This window comes from Misgurnus anguillicaudatus, chromosome 23 (genome assembly GCF_027580225.2).
Source record: "Misgurnus anguillicaudatus chromosome 23, ASM2758022v2, whole genome shotgun sequence".
NCBI lineage: Eukaryota > Metazoa > Chordata > Actinopteri > Cypriniformes > Cobitidae > Misgurnus > Misgurnus anguillicaudatus.
In genome coordinates, this window is record NC_073359.2 from 63,629 (window position 1) to 78,413 (window position 14,785).

General features: G+C 35.5%; 2 protein-coding genes across 3 annotated transcripts; both read right to left on the reverse strand.

The window, feature by feature from the left end:
• Positions 1 to 32: 32 nt before the first annotated feature.
• Positions 33 to 6,333, reverse strand: LOC141359418 (laminin subunit alpha-3-like). 2 transcript variants are annotated; one of them, XM_073861836.1, is made up of 17 exons: positions 6,063 to 6,333; positions 5,378 to 5,496; positions 5,187 to 5,270; positions 4,845 to 4,939; positions 4,662 to 4,715; positions 4,418 to 4,574; positions 3,787 to 3,892; positions 3,524 to 3,635; positions 2,450 to 2,617; positions 2,172 to 2,365; positions 1,975 to 2,091; positions 1,440 to 1,594; positions 1,199 to 1,340; positions 828 to 927; positions 632 to 748; positions 283 to 453; positions 33 to 203 (listed from the first exon to the last, which is right to left on the reverse strand). In XM_073861836.1, the coding sequence occupies exons 1-17, from the start codon at positions 6,291 to 6,293 to the stop codon at positions 55 to 57; spliced, it is 2,271 nt and encodes a 756-aa protein (XP_073717937.1). In that variant the 5' UTR covers positions 6,294 to 6,333; the 3' UTR covers positions 33 to 54. The 2 variants fall into 2 exon arrangements, with proteins under 2 accessions (XP_073717937.1, XP_073717936.1); XM_073861835.1 differs by having other exon boundaries at positions 5,378 to 5,499.
• A 4,421-nt stretch (positions 6,334 to 10,754) lies between these two features.
• On the reverse strand, positions 10,755 to 14,581 carry LOC141359455 (uncharacterized). The gene is made up of 2 exons (XM_073861928.1): positions 14,420 to 14,581; positions 10,755 to 12,159 (listed from the first exon to the last, which is right to left on the reverse strand). Exon 2 carries the CDS (start codon positions 12,151 to 12,153, stop codon positions 10,972 to 10,974), a length of 1,182 nt encoding a protein of 393 aa, XP_073718029.1. The 5' UTR covers positions 12,154 to 12,159; positions 14,420 to 14,581; the 3' UTR covers positions 10,755 to 10,971.
• Positions 14,582 to 14,785: the final 204 nt, after the last annotated feature.

A 14,785-nucleotide genomic window follows, 5' to 3' on the forward strand; every position in this document is an offset into this window, starting at 1 on the left:
AGTGGTCAGCGTGTGTTTTTGTTTTAGTTTGTGACTTATATGTGATATAAAGATTCATACTCTGTTAGCGGCTTCACGTGCTTGCTCGATCAGTTCTTTTATCCGGTTGATGTTATCAGAGACGTTGTTTACTGCAGTGAGCTGTGAAGTCAGTTCATTGATTTTATCTAACAGTGATGGGATGGAGGCGCTCAGGTTTTTTACTGTCAGATATAAAAAGCCGAGAGTTAGGAAGCGTCGTGAGACAGAGACACATAACACATAAAGAGTAACAGCGCTCACCGGTCACATCAACATCTTGGAGAACATTGTCAATATTAGAAACACTTGGACTGATGGAGATCTTCTTCACTTCTGCTTTAATATCATTCAGTTCATCCATCGTGTTGGTGGTGGTGAGATTGGCATCCGCTGCAGCTTTCTTAGCAGCATTAATAATATTATCAATGTCATCTGAAAGAAAAGTTTACAACAGGTTAGGTTTTATCTGCTCCTCGCTATTCAAACACACAACCGTTGCACTGCTAACATAATGCTCGAACGATTCCGTCCGAGTGAAAAATAATAAAAACTGAGATCATCTCCTCTGGATGTACACTACATTATGAATGTGATGAAATGAACTTCTCACCTCTCTGAATTTTTCTGAGATCATCCTGAAGAGACCTCAGCGTCTCCTCCAGAAGTTTCTTTTTCTTCTCATCGTCTTGTAAACGCTTCATCTGATTATTGAGATCTTTAGTTGCTCCTGATGAACATCGAATAACACTTTAATTAAAACAAAACCAATGCATAGAGCTTCATCTCTTATTTTTCTGTACATTCACCTTTAAGATCTCGGACTGCATCTGTTGCGTTTTTAAGAAGGTTATTGCCGGTGTCTTTTAGATTTGTTACCCTCTTGATGAGGTCTCCTTGATTGGCTTCCTGCATAGACAAAAAACAATAAATAATACACAAAGACATGTACAGTATGTGTATCATACTGAGACACTGTAAAATTCCTCTGAATGTCAATACAATGCAGCCATATTGTGCCACCATGATTGTAGCATTCACGTACATAAATACATCTTTTACTGAATAAGCTCAAAATATGAACATCAACTTTGTTCAGATGAAACAAATGTTGGATGAAGGAGGGTGAGTAAATAATGAAAGAAATGTTATATTTTGAGTGTTTGTTAAAGTCTCTTACACGAAGTGCTTTATCTGCAGCTTCTTTGGCTTTGTTTGCCGCCTCCTCTGCAGCGTTGACAGCATCGGTGATGTTTTTATAAATGTCAATCCCTGACAGAGCGTCCTGCACACCAGAGAGTCCACTCACATTCTGTACAGCTCTGTCAATGACAAATACATACATATATCAGTCTCTTTATAAAGAAACACCATCATCAACACTTTCATAAAGAGCTGTATGATGATAGATAAAGTCTCACTCTTGAAGCTCTTTGGAGAGTTTGCGCAGGTTCTCAGCATGTTCTTCTGCTTGCTTCACAATCTTCTCCTGAGCTTTAGCTTGAGAGATGACCTTTACTTTGTCTTTCAGCTCAGTCTTTGCGCTGTCGAGTTGTTTTGTGAGGTCTTCATAGTCCTGTGAGAATATAAACCATTTCATGAATGCTGTAGCTGGAATGAAATTAAGTCTGATTTGTTATGTAAGGAATAATTGACGACGGGCCATTGAATTATAAGAAAATAATGCACACCAAGGTGGTAATGCGGCACGACGCGAAGCGGAGTGCCGTTACACCGCAGGTGTGCATTATTTTCAAATAATTCAAAGGACCGGAGTCAATTATTCCGCTTATACCACGGTTACCACAAACATTGCTCTAGTGCCTACTTTTAAGACATTTGAAAAATTAGGTGTGCGGTTTACAGAAAAATAATCAACACCCATAGAACATTTCTCAACCAATCAGAATGCAGCATTCAACAGACCCGTGGTATAAATGAACTATAAAGGTTTACCGTTTTACTGTCATTGAACATTTTCAGAAGGTCTTCAGTGTTTTTCAGCTGGTCCACTGCCAAACCGATCTGATTTCGAACAAGATCTCGCTCGTTCTCCAAATCCTTCAGTTGTTTCTTAAAAAGACAAAAGATGTGTCGTGTCATGAAGGCTCTTTCACAAAGACTTTATGAGATGAGAGGTTTCATCTTCTTACCACCACGTCTTGAAGTCCTACAGCATTAACATCATTCAGACCGCTGGCTTGCTTCACCATGTTAACAGCCTGTTTCAGTGAATCTTCTAACTCTTTCACTTTCATCTCATAGCTTTCTAATAAACCCTCAACACGTTTAGATGCGTCTTTATTCTCATCACACTGCTTTGTGAAGTCATTGACTTGCTCCAAAACTGCAATCAAACATTAATGCGTCATTGAAGAGAATAATAAAACAAAAAGATCTTGAGATATGATGACATGAAGGAGAGATGTACGTTTGTTGGCTTGATCTCGCTCTTTCTTGACGTTGTCTTTCAGAGGTGTGAAGTTTCTATTCTGCATTTCTTTCACCATACGCTCAGACTCCTGCAGAAGTTTCTGGAGATCCCCTGAGAGCGGAGTCGATTCACCAATGTTTGCATCTGTCAGCTGTTTCAGCAGATCTGAAAAACACATATCATCATCTCAGTATGATATATCCGATCTCGGTGATATTCAATACTGATTATAAATGTAGTGGGTTGGCACAGTTTGAGTGATGTCATTGTAAAGCATGAGAGACGGGTTAGTGGGAGGCACTTTTTCTTTTTGATTTACATTGGTGACAATATTTAGGAAGGTGGTGATTGTTTTGTGTGGTTTGTCAGGTGATGTTTGTTCCTGAGTCGTGTTTATTTCATTTTTTCCTACAGCTGCTTGTTTAGATTTTATATTGCCAGATAACATAGTAAGAATTGTGAAGGTAATAAAATGTTTGTGATTTTAAATGTTAAAGAAAGTATTTATAAAATAGTGGTTTTAAATGTAATGTTATATTCTAATGATGTAAAATTGTGTTCTTGTTGTTTGTTTATTCCTTATTTGCCTACATAAGAGTGTCTAGTATTATAAGTCACCTCAGCCACTTGAGCGATGACGTGATGCTGTGGTAACACAAACAGTGGATTTGTTTGATGCTATGTATTATTTTTGTCTTTTTAAAAGTCAAACTCAGATGTTATTACTATGTTAGTAAAACGCCTTAAGATAAGGTTAGTCCATCTGTTCCTTCATATTTTAACAGCACTTTTCGTTATTTGTTTGTATCAGTCATGTTCATTATCTCTGTATTCAGTTCCAACAGCACACACAATGGCACATTTAATGAGTAGTGTGTTAGTAGTATGATACAGTGATGATATCAGATGATAAAACAGGACATGGACACATAAAGGATGTGTGTCATACATCATGATGATGACCATATCCATCAATCATATTTACTCAATACACTTCAAGAGTAACTATATCTAAAACCAATTAGAATAATACTACTAGATAAAAGTCATTTGTTTTTATGGAAATGTTACCTTGTATTTTCTTATGGAGGTTTTGTGTCTCAGTCTCCAGATCTTTTGCCCTCTCATGACTGTTTTCAACATTCACAAGAGCTTTCTGAGAGTCGTCTGAGCGTTTCCTTGCCTGAAGAAACAAAGACTCTGTGAATTATTTAATCAATGAGAGATCTTACGGCATTGAGATGTTTCAGGAATGCAGTAATAAATATTGGTCACAGTAAAAATATATCACAGAAGATGATTGGTCAATGTGAACGTGTTGTGTATCACCTGACCTGTTCCTTCAGATCATTCATATCTTCTGCCAGATTTATGACGTCTCGCTCCAGTTGATTGATTTTAGATCCCTGTTTGTTGACTGTAGAGCTGAATATATTCACCAGATTCTGCACAAGAAAATCACATATGAGTTAAGCTCATAATAGTTTTTAGTGTTACTTTCATTCATTACTGTTTGTGTCAATGCTCATGTTGGCACTGATTAAAGATGACATGGTAAAAGTAAACCTCACTAGCCACATCATCCGTGTGAGCTTTACTATTACTAGATACTGGATGTTAACCAGTCATAAGAGTCATGTATGATTTATCAGATTATTAACTTTTCAAACATTTTGCTCTGTCCAGAAAAAGTGTCTGGAAAAACTCAAACTTGCCTTTGAACTCTATAGAGAGCTTTGTGAATGTTTAAAATAGAATAACAATGAAAAATAATAAAATAGTTAAAAAAGATCAAGGTTTAAACATGCAAGATGTAGCTAGTTTATTCAGTCATGATTTAAACAAAAAAAAAAAAATTAGTCTATCCAATCTTAACACAAGTGTAGAAATGCGACAAAGCTCATAATAATACACTTGTAATGCTTTTCTACATCAAATATGTTTTTAGTCTTAGAGAAGTGAATGAGATTCGTTGTGTTAGTGATGGCGTCCTCGAGCTTCCGCAGATCGTCTTTAACCGAAGATCCGACTGAATCCAAATCAAGTTGATCTTTAAGTCTTTTCAAGTCAATGTCAAACTTTTCCAGATCACTCAGCAACGTATGTGCGCAGTTATCACACTCTTAAAAAAATGACAAACACAGAAGGACGTCATTAAATAACGAAGATAAAACGACACAAAACTTTATGACGTCATCACGTCCTTTACCTTCACATTGTTCGTCTGTCTCAGTGTTTTGAAGCTCTAGGAAATTCTTGCACACTATAAAAGGAGTCAACATGGAGGAAAAACAATCTTTTTGTCATCACATTCATAAAACACATCTTGAGTTCACAAAAAGACATTTCATTGAAAGACTTCAGATTTAATTTGAGAAGAAGAAATTCAGACCTCCGGTCAGTGAATCACAAGAGTTTTTAGGACAGTTGCACGGACGACAGCGTCCACCAAAGACCCGAGGATCACCGTAAAACCCCGGCGCACATCTGACGAAAAACATTTATAAGATCAGATACAAGGAGTCGGTATATATAAGATGTTTCTTGGATTGTGATTTCTCCACCAGGCTACTAAACCAGTAAAGCATCTGTGGTCAACCAGACATCCTATCGGTAGTAAACCAGCACTAACCAGTATGTGTTAGTCATAAAACGTTTAACTGTATGATGCTCATTAAAGCAGGATATGAAGTCATAGATCAGTAATGTGAGATGGATTTCATGTAGGACTCACCGCTCGCATCTTTCACCCGTGTAACCCACTTTACACAGACACTGAACTCTCCCATCTGATGTTTCACTGCAGCCCACTGCAAAACTACACAAAGACATGCCAGCATTCATCCACATTACATATAAACAGGTCATATCTATTTGATACAGTGTATTGAATAAGATTGATTTAGTGTTTGATGTGATATTTACCCGTTAGCTTCAGTACTGAGAGGACACGGACAAACTCTGCATGTTCTTTGTGTGGCATTACCGTAGTATCCGTCTTTACAGCGCTCACATTTATCTCCTGCTGTATTGTACAGACACGTCTGCTGAATTCAACAAAACACACGTCTCTCAATTCCACTGACATTTCATTGTATTTACTTCTTACAAAACATTTCATTTCAAAGCAGCTTCACTCAATACTGCGTACGGCAGGCATCATACTGTCATACTGTAAATCTTTACTTAAACCAATTCAATTCAACTCTCTTTATATCATAGACATAATGACTTTTATAAGTGTCTCTTCTAACCCCATAAACTTACTTCTCACATAAACATTTCTGCATTTAGCCATGTTTCAATAAGCATAATTTAGTCATAACATCATTCATTTAATCATTTAGTCATAATCAATATCACCACAGGGGCAAAAGTTTCAGGTTTCTTGTATTTTTCCAGTAAGTTAAAGACAGAAAAATCAATTCCTGTTCCACATCCATCATCTGCATTACTGATAAAATCATCTTTCAAACGCTGTCCTCAAAGCTTTTGATTCAAGTTGCAATCATTCTCTGAAAACTAAAACTACATTTGAAATATAATGACATCTTTTAAATCAATTACTTCTTTTATGTTTACAACTTTAGATGTTTAAATGTGTCTTTACCTGTTCATCATTGAGTGAGGGATACAGAATCTGCTGTGTGTCGTGAATCTTCTGAGCTTCATGTATTACAGGATAATAAATCCTTTGACCGACTTCTGTCTGTTGTCCATGATGAGGATCACGGTGTGTAGATGTATCTGATTGTCTCGGCCCTCCAAACGCCGTTCCTAACAAGACCCCGATGAGAACGGCTCTGAAGATCGCATTCATCCACCTGTTTGTTTTGGACATTGCACTCGATCTGATGTCTGTGAAATTACTCGCGTAGCTCTCAAGATCACGTCTTCTTAAAGGAGGAGGAAACGCCCCAGACAAACGCTCATAGATGAATCAGTTAAGGACAAGCTACTGCAAATGAACTGAGTCACGCTCAGACTTGATTCATACTCACCTTAATACCTGGAGACACAATAACAAACACACACACACACAGAGAAAAAACATCCAGAACCTTTAACTCTTATCTGTACATCTATCATTAAAAACACAAACCTTGATTCAAGGTTTATCACGTCGAGATTCTAGCATGTTTGTGACTGTGATATAAAAGCAACTTACACATTAATCAGACACTAAAACACTATGAGTATGACAAGGGTGTGACGCAGTACACACACACACACACACACGCACACGCACACGCACACGCACACGCACACGCACACACACACACACACACACACACACACACACACACACACACACACACACACACACACACACAGGTGTATATTGAGTAAGATTGTGTTTTATTTTGTCATCTATCACACCCAGTGAACACACGCCCTTCACACAAGGAAACATCTGTCCTCCGGCTACACACTTCACCACTATAACGTTATGAGTACAAACACACACAGACACACACACGCACGTACGCACATACATCTGTCCTCCGGCTACACACTTCACAACTTTCTTCTCTTGATCTTTATGAGTACAAAGACATACAACACAGTGACTTTAGGGTGTGGAGGGAGTCTGAAAAGAGAAATAGATGTCATTAAGGATATATTTCCTCAAACTCATTTTTGTCTCATTCTGTTGTGTAAATATATTGTGTTGTATAAACTTTCAGTGCTTCATCATCATCATCATCATCTATATCTCTGTTAAAATCATGATGAGTTGAGGCAGGTGTGTTATAAAGTATATTATAGTTTAGTAGATATATATTAAGTGTTATCTTCAGATGGTGGATGACCCATCAACAGCACTTTTATAAACAAATAGAGGATAGAAAGCTGGAAAAAGCAAGCACAAATGTTTTGTTATCTTTTGTACTGAGTCTGTTCATATTTTGCTGTATGTAAAATCCTTGAATTAACTAAAGACATTAATGTATTATTTCATCTCTTTATGTCTATTCTAGTGAGCAGATCGTTAAAATCACTTTCTTCTGTACTTTATCATGAGAGACATTGTGTAACATTGTGTACTTGGGTGTGGTAGGACATGTCGGTGCAAAGAAAATGTTTTCATCACCCATCTATTCATTTTCCATTCATTTCTTTAGATGAACGCAAGCAAAGATATAAAAACACACCTTAAAGAAACAAGATTCAAAATATTGATGATCCAAGAAGCACATCCATTCATACTGAAAACAACACAAATATTAGTCTTATTATTTAGTTATTGTGTCGTGTGTCTCATAACTAATTCTCATATCATATTTCAGTAACACATTATAATAAATGTACGATATACATTATTAGTTAAGCATTAGTAAGTTGTTAATTCATCATTCATAAAATTAAAGCATTGTTCCTACATTAATAGAGATTAGCAAGTAGTTTATAAATACAGATATAAATGCTTTGCTCTTGAATTATATGCATGTCTATAATGTGTTTAATATTTGTATACTTTTAAATGATCAATTTATCATTTTTAAACTATTACATTATTAAATATTACATTATTAACAAAGCAGTTATTTAGGAGTTGTCAGTGGTTTACATAAGATCATTTATAAAGTGTAAGTAAATGATTAATAAACTATTTTAATGTGCATTAATACATCTTTTTATTTAGACATATAGACGGTTTCAGCATGGAGTCGTGGTCCGCACGTAACTTCCGGTAAACTCAGCTAATAATAAATAACAACAAAGTTCTTTAAACTGAGTTTATTTATATAAAAAGCAAAAAAACAACACACAGATTACCTAAGAAACTAAAACATTTGCTATTTTCGACGAGGCATTTGTTCAAGAGATCAGTTTAGCAACTAGTCAGACCATTAAAAAAAAATGGATCCGACACAATAACTACATCGTGCGTCCGATGAAACTGGATATAGGTACTTTGTAGTGTGTATTCCTAATATAATTTATGATTAATTCAGGTAGTTATTAAATATTTACTAGGTGTCATAAAAACATACAGCCAGTTTGTTATGGGCTGTCTGAGTCATCCTGCGAGCTGTTTCAGTTGATGACGGTTAAATGTGAGGGGAGGATGTTTATTTGCAATAATTGGATCTAGATTATTGAACAGTCTTCCCTTATTTCTAAGAGCCTCTTGATGTTTATTGAGTTTAAAAGTAAATAAAAAACTAATTTTTTTAACGGCTAATGAAAACCTTTTGTACTGTGAGGCACAACTCCTCCAAAAGTGGATGGGAGTAAGTATTGATCTTAAAGTCGCCATGAAACGGAAGTAGCGATTGCCTTATTTTCCCCGTGGTGACGTATATCTGAATGAACCGGCTTTTGAGGTGAAATAAGGCAGGGTGGGATTTGAATTTGTCCTTCGAGATCTGATTGGATCGTTTGAAGTTGGGTCGTGTTGCTAATTGCTAATCGCTGCGATCTTCTCCCGGACCCCGCCCACCAGCCATACTTATGACCGGAAGTGAAGAGAGATCGTTTTGAGGAGGGGAGGAGATTTGCATTTTTGATTAAAGAGCACACAATTTTTTTTTAAATAATGAAGCTCACAGATAAGTCATTTGTCAACCCCTTCAGCCGTTACTTATTCACGATACAGCACTTGCCTCGAGTACCTTATTGCTTTTATAAAACGGTTACCACACAATATTAAAGTAAAAAAAATATTAGTGCAACTTTCATGAAGTTAAATCAATAAATGCATTCCTTCCGCTAGAAAAAATAGTCCCTGATTGCGAACAACAACATGAAAGCTCAAATAAAAACAACAAACTGTTCTCAGACTTTGTCTCATTATATGTTTATGTGTTGCTAAGGGTGTTGCTAAGGGCGCAGTGATATTAAATAGAACCGTTGGGTGAAACGGTCATAGCAGTGTTTTATCGTGAATAAAGCACACCTATTGACCAATCAGAATCAAGGATTGGAACTAACCGTTTTATATATATATATATATATATATAGTTTTTCATTTCAATTTCATTGCGACTTTAAGTGATAAGATTTTGAGATTGATTTTGTACAGCAAGTATAGACAAGAAAACATTAAGAAACAGCTCACAGACTTCATCCATAAAAATTAATGTTATTTAAGAATGTTATTTTGTTCCAAAACTGGATATTTTTTCTGTTTTGCTTTAAACACAGAAACACACTTTTGGAGCATATATTTATAACCAATCAGTTCTAGGGGGAAGCAATGACTTCCATATATTTTTCATATGGTTTACGGTTACAAATATTCTGCAAAATATCATCCTTTGTGTAAAACAAAAAATGCAGATTTGCTTTTACTTTATTTCAGGATCTTAGGGATACACCCAATTTATATGGCTTTTCACGATTGTTAATTAACCACCCACAGGAAAATGGGTAAAGGCCGATAGTGTGACTGCTGCCACCTGGCAGTGGTAGATGGTAATGGATGCGCAGCACTCAATTAGTCCACCCTTGACATCAAACCTGTCTGCCACTACAGGTGTCTCAGTAATGCTGGGTACACAGTAAGATTTTTACATCAAGATTTTAAAAATGTGATAGATCAGAAACATGATAAAAATCCTAGATGATAAATCCTAGATTTAACTGTTTTGCTCCTATTGTGTGTGGTGTGCCATGATTTGTCAAAAACAGCATAACACACATGAACAGATTTTCAACCAGAGTCTGGACTGTTAACATAGGAAATCTCACAAAATCTGGCAAGGACACTCTTAACACATCAAGATCATCAGGACATAGCTAGGATTGTCGGAAGGGGGAAAATCGGCCCAAAATTCTGGACAGTGAAAAAGTGAAGATTATTTGCATTGTGTTGCTGTCGGCGTGATACAGTAGGGAAATGAAAACACAGTCTCAAAAGAGAAGAATAGGAAATGTACAAGAAAGAAGAAAGGCATAAATAGAAAAAAGTTCAATACTCAAGTGCCTTGCGAGTGTCCCTGCTTGGTGGAGTTGCTTGTCTTTAAACTCTTCGGCCTCCACGTGATACTGCTACCCGTTTAAATAACTGCTTGAATTGTGTAATTGAATTCAGCACGACACATTTTACAACATTCAACAATAAAGAACCAAAACTAACACGAGAACCAACGTGACTTAAGATGGTGAACTTGTAAAAAATGGTAAGCATGTGAGAAATATTAAACACAGCGTTTCCTAGCAATGAGCTAAATTTAACAAGACTAAGTCATTACACACAAGTAATTAATTGTACATGAGATACTGATTTGAAACTTTTTATTAAACGATTTTGCAGGAAAAAACTGCATGTTGGTATGAGAAGAGACAGCAGAGTAATATTTCAGTAAGTAACAGACATTGATTTCATTTCATCAGACTCTTGATTCTAACACAGCTGTGGTAAATACAGATAAACCCGTATGACACTCATTACAGTGCTCAGAATTAGGATTTCTATATTAGAAACTACAAAAAACAGCATCACTGAAACACACTCCACTGTGTCCAATCCCCCCCACACACAAATACAACAAATCTATTTCTTACATGTATCATTTCATTGGTTTGTCTCTAGTATGAATTCTTTGGTGCTTTCTCAAGGTTTCAGTAGTCAAAAAACTTTTCCCACACTCAGCGCAAACATGAGTTTTCTCATCAGCATGTATTCTCTGATGTTTTTTCAAATATACATTCAGTGCAAAACTCTTTTCACAAACAGAACACGTGTAAGACTTTTCACTGACATGATATTTCTGGTGTCGTTTTAAGAAAAATGCTGAGCCGAATGTTTTCCCACACTCGTCACAGTTGAATGAGTTTTCTTCACAATGAGTCTGCTGATGGATTTTAAAATATGATGCGGTTTTGAAACTCTTTTCGCATAAAGTACACGTAAAAGGTTTCTCTCCAGTATGAGTCCTCAAGTGATTTTCCAGACCTAATTTTCGTAGAAAACCTTTTCCACACTGAGAACAAGTGAAAGGTCTGTCACCGGTGTGCATTGTTATGTGACTTTTAAGAAGCCCTTTCTCTGTAAAACGTTTATCACACTGAGGACAGGTGAAGGGCTTCACGCCTGTGTGAACTGTTATGTGACACTTTAGATGAGATTTATTTTTAAAACTCTTTCCACATTGAGGACAGATGAAAGGTTTCTCACCAGTATGGGTTCTCAAGTGATTTTCCAGAATTAATTTTCGTAAAAAACCTTTTCCACACTGAGGACAAATGAAAGGTCTGTCACCAGTGTGAATTGTTATGTGATTTTTAAGAAGCGCTTTCTCTGCAAAGCTCTTTTCACACTGAGGACAGGTGTAAGGTTTCTCTCCGGTGTGAGATCTCAAATGCAGCTTTAGTGACTCTTTTCGTGTAAAACTCTTCCCACACTGAAGACAGGTGTATGGTTTCTCTTTCGTGTGGGTTTTCACGTGTCTCTTATAGTTACTCACGTGTGTAAAACTCTTTGTACAATGTGGGCATTTGAACGACATCTCTCCTGTGTGAGTTCTCAAATGCATATAAAAGTTTTTAGCGTATTTCAAACTTTTACCGCACTCCTGGCACGTGTGACGTCTCTCTTTATTGTTCATGTCATCACTATGTTGTCCTTTTGGTGAAGGTGAACTCTTTCCATGTTGATTAAAGTGAGATTTTTCTTCAGCGATGACATCATTAGGTTCTGGTTGTCTCTTCTCCACTTCATTCAGTTCCTGAGCTTCCTCTTTTACTTCCATCGTTATCTAAAACAAACATAACATCTGTCAAAAATGTATTTAAAAACACTCAATTCAATTCAAGTTAGGTTTTATAAAAACTACAACATTTTTTTCATTTAGTTATGAATTGTTACAAAACATCTTTACAAAAATACATTTTAAAACGACAGAATGTCCTGAGAACTTAGGCAAAATCGCACAGAGTTATTGGAGTCGATTTTCCTCGATTATGAACGTGATTTTGCTTAACTTCTCGGTGAATTACGGCTCTGTATAGTAAATGCCGCTCCATCTGAAAGCAGCTGATGCCGATTTACTAGTAATCACCGAACCGGCTTAACTGATGAAACACGCATGAGAATCGCAGCCGACTTTTTGCACAGCCCTACTTTATACAAATGCATTTATATTTAATTCATACAGTACAGACTGTGAAGTGTTTTATGTTTATTACTTTTAAGAGAAATAAACCTTTTTAAAGAGATATTAAATTTCTATTTGCAGAAGAAATATTTCTTGTGCTTATTTATTTGATTCTCTATTAAAACAATAATATACCTGATTACTGCAAGTAATATACAAAGGCAACATATGTGGTATTACTTTATCTAGAAAAATGTTAACAGTTAAAGTCATCAAAGAGCTTGAATATCAGCTTTAAAATATAAGGTATCAGCCAATCACGAAGATGCAAAAATCGTGATCGGAGCATCTCTACTTAAATGGTTTAATGAAAAAAGGTTTTACACAAATTTTAAGAGTTTAACTTGAGTCTAATACACATATTCTTATTGAAATGGTTTATACACATAGTCTTATCTCAGCACTTTGAGAAGCTCCTTTAAAAGGTGCTATATGAAAAAAAGTTATTATAAAATAAAGTTATCATTATTATTAAAAATCTTATGTTTTGTCAAGTATCCCTTATAAAATCAACCATGGTTTTACTATAGTATATTTCTCTTGTTTTTAGTAAATTTTTATTACTTTATTATAGTTTTACTGAAAATATCTTTGTTAAACTTTGATTCCTGTAGTGAGATAATAGGATATTTGTGGTTACTAAAGATCGACCGGTGTGTGTTTTTCATAACCAGTGTTGATACCGATTATTACAAATCAAGTAGACCGATAACCAATATTTTGAACTGATATATATGTCTGTTGTCTGGTGTAAAAATGAAAATGTATGTCAAAATTAAGAACAACGCAGATTCTTTCAATGCTTTTAAATGTTTTAATTCTGATCCTGAGAAATGTATGTAATTATAACATCGTTTATATCATTATGAATCTTGATGTTAAATAATAAATAAAACTTGTAGTGCTGCATGTTTTTGCATCTTTCTCAGACACTTTAAAATGCTTTAACCAATATGTTTGTTGCATTTATGAAGCGTGCATGTCTCTCCTTCTGTGCTGCTTACTATTTGATTGCATTATAAAAGACTTCATTGTACTTTAAAGGTTATTCAGTCATTTCACTTGTTCGGATCCCTACACTGAATAAAAAAAAATCTGTTACTGCTAACATTTTATTTCATGATAACAGTATATACCACCACCCAACCCGAATATAACCTAGATAAAAACAATTGACAGACAGTGCTGCTCAACCCAGAATAAAGTTACAGTAACGTTACGGGAACCAAACTTCCACAAAGAAAACTTTCCTGAGGAACTGAAATCAAACCTTAAAAAATAACAAAAAAAATTACTTAACATCAATACCAAATCTTTATTCAAGTTTTAAGACTTAAAGAATTTCTTAATTTTGCATTTTCATAAATTTCTTGGAAACATAAAGGCACTTTTTAAACATTGTGTACTTTCAACTAGCAAGTAAAGCAGAACACTAAAAATCTATACAAAATAAACGTCAAAATGTTGTAGGAAGTAAATACATATTTGTGAACAATATTAAGAGTGAAGTTTTAAAAATAAGTGTTCATCAGAAAGCGAGTGCAGTAAACAAAGTGATCTGAAGTGTAAACGAGTAAAATGTAAATAATAAAGCAGATGATGATGATGATAATAATCTGCTCTGGTGTGTTGTTAACATCCTCAATTTAAAAACTCAATTTATTTCCTCTTCTTCACTATAAGATCAAGTGAACAACATTAAATACATTCATGTTTGTCTTGAGCTTCTTTATATCTGATCTGAGCAGACAGTATTTCAGTCAAGATTACACATACAGTAAGTCATTTAAAATACTCCTGCACACCTCGTGTAAAACATTGAGACTTGTTTAAATGATGATAAAGAGTAAAGTATAGTTACCAGTGCACGTGTATAGATTTATTTTCCTGCTTTGCTCGCTGCTGTCTCTTCTTCTTCTTCTTCTTCTTCTTCTTCTTCAGGTTTTGTGTCGGGTTGCGCTGATAGTTGAATACCGCCCCCTACTGTGATGGAGCAACGTAGAGGGACACACGCACGTGACGCAGACCCCATTCAGCGCTTTTTGATTTCAACAATAGACTGAACTATGTGAGGGATTTAATTACAGTGCATTGAAAATGCGCTGTACTGTTGTTACTGGGCTTTTTATTATTATTATTATTATTATTAGTGGTGCTTGCATTTATGCAAGGCATCACTATTACTATTGCTCATACTTATTATAATAATTATTATTCTTATGTCTGC

What these genes read in the sequence shown, in the direction of transcription:
- LOC141359418 (XM_073861835.1), bottom strand. Translation starts at nt 6,293, where the DNA reads ATGTCCAAAACAAACAGGTGGATGAATGCGATCTTCAGAGCCGTTCTC. An exon ending in ACGGGTGAAAGATGCGAGCG is followed by an intron (nt 4,940 to 5,186) that starts GTGAGTCCTACA and finishes GTTTTTCGTCAG; the next exon opens with ATGTGCGCCGGGGTTTTACG. An exon ending in CTGCAGATAAAGCACTTCGT is followed by an intron (nt 928 to 1,198) that starts GTAAGAGACTTT and finishes TTGTCTATGCAG; the next exon opens with GAAGCCAATCAAGGAGACCT.
- LOC141359455 (XM_073861928.1), bottom strand. Translation starts at nt 12,153, where the DNA reads ATGGAAGTAAAAGAGGAAGCTCAGGAACTGAATGAAGTGGAGAAGAGA.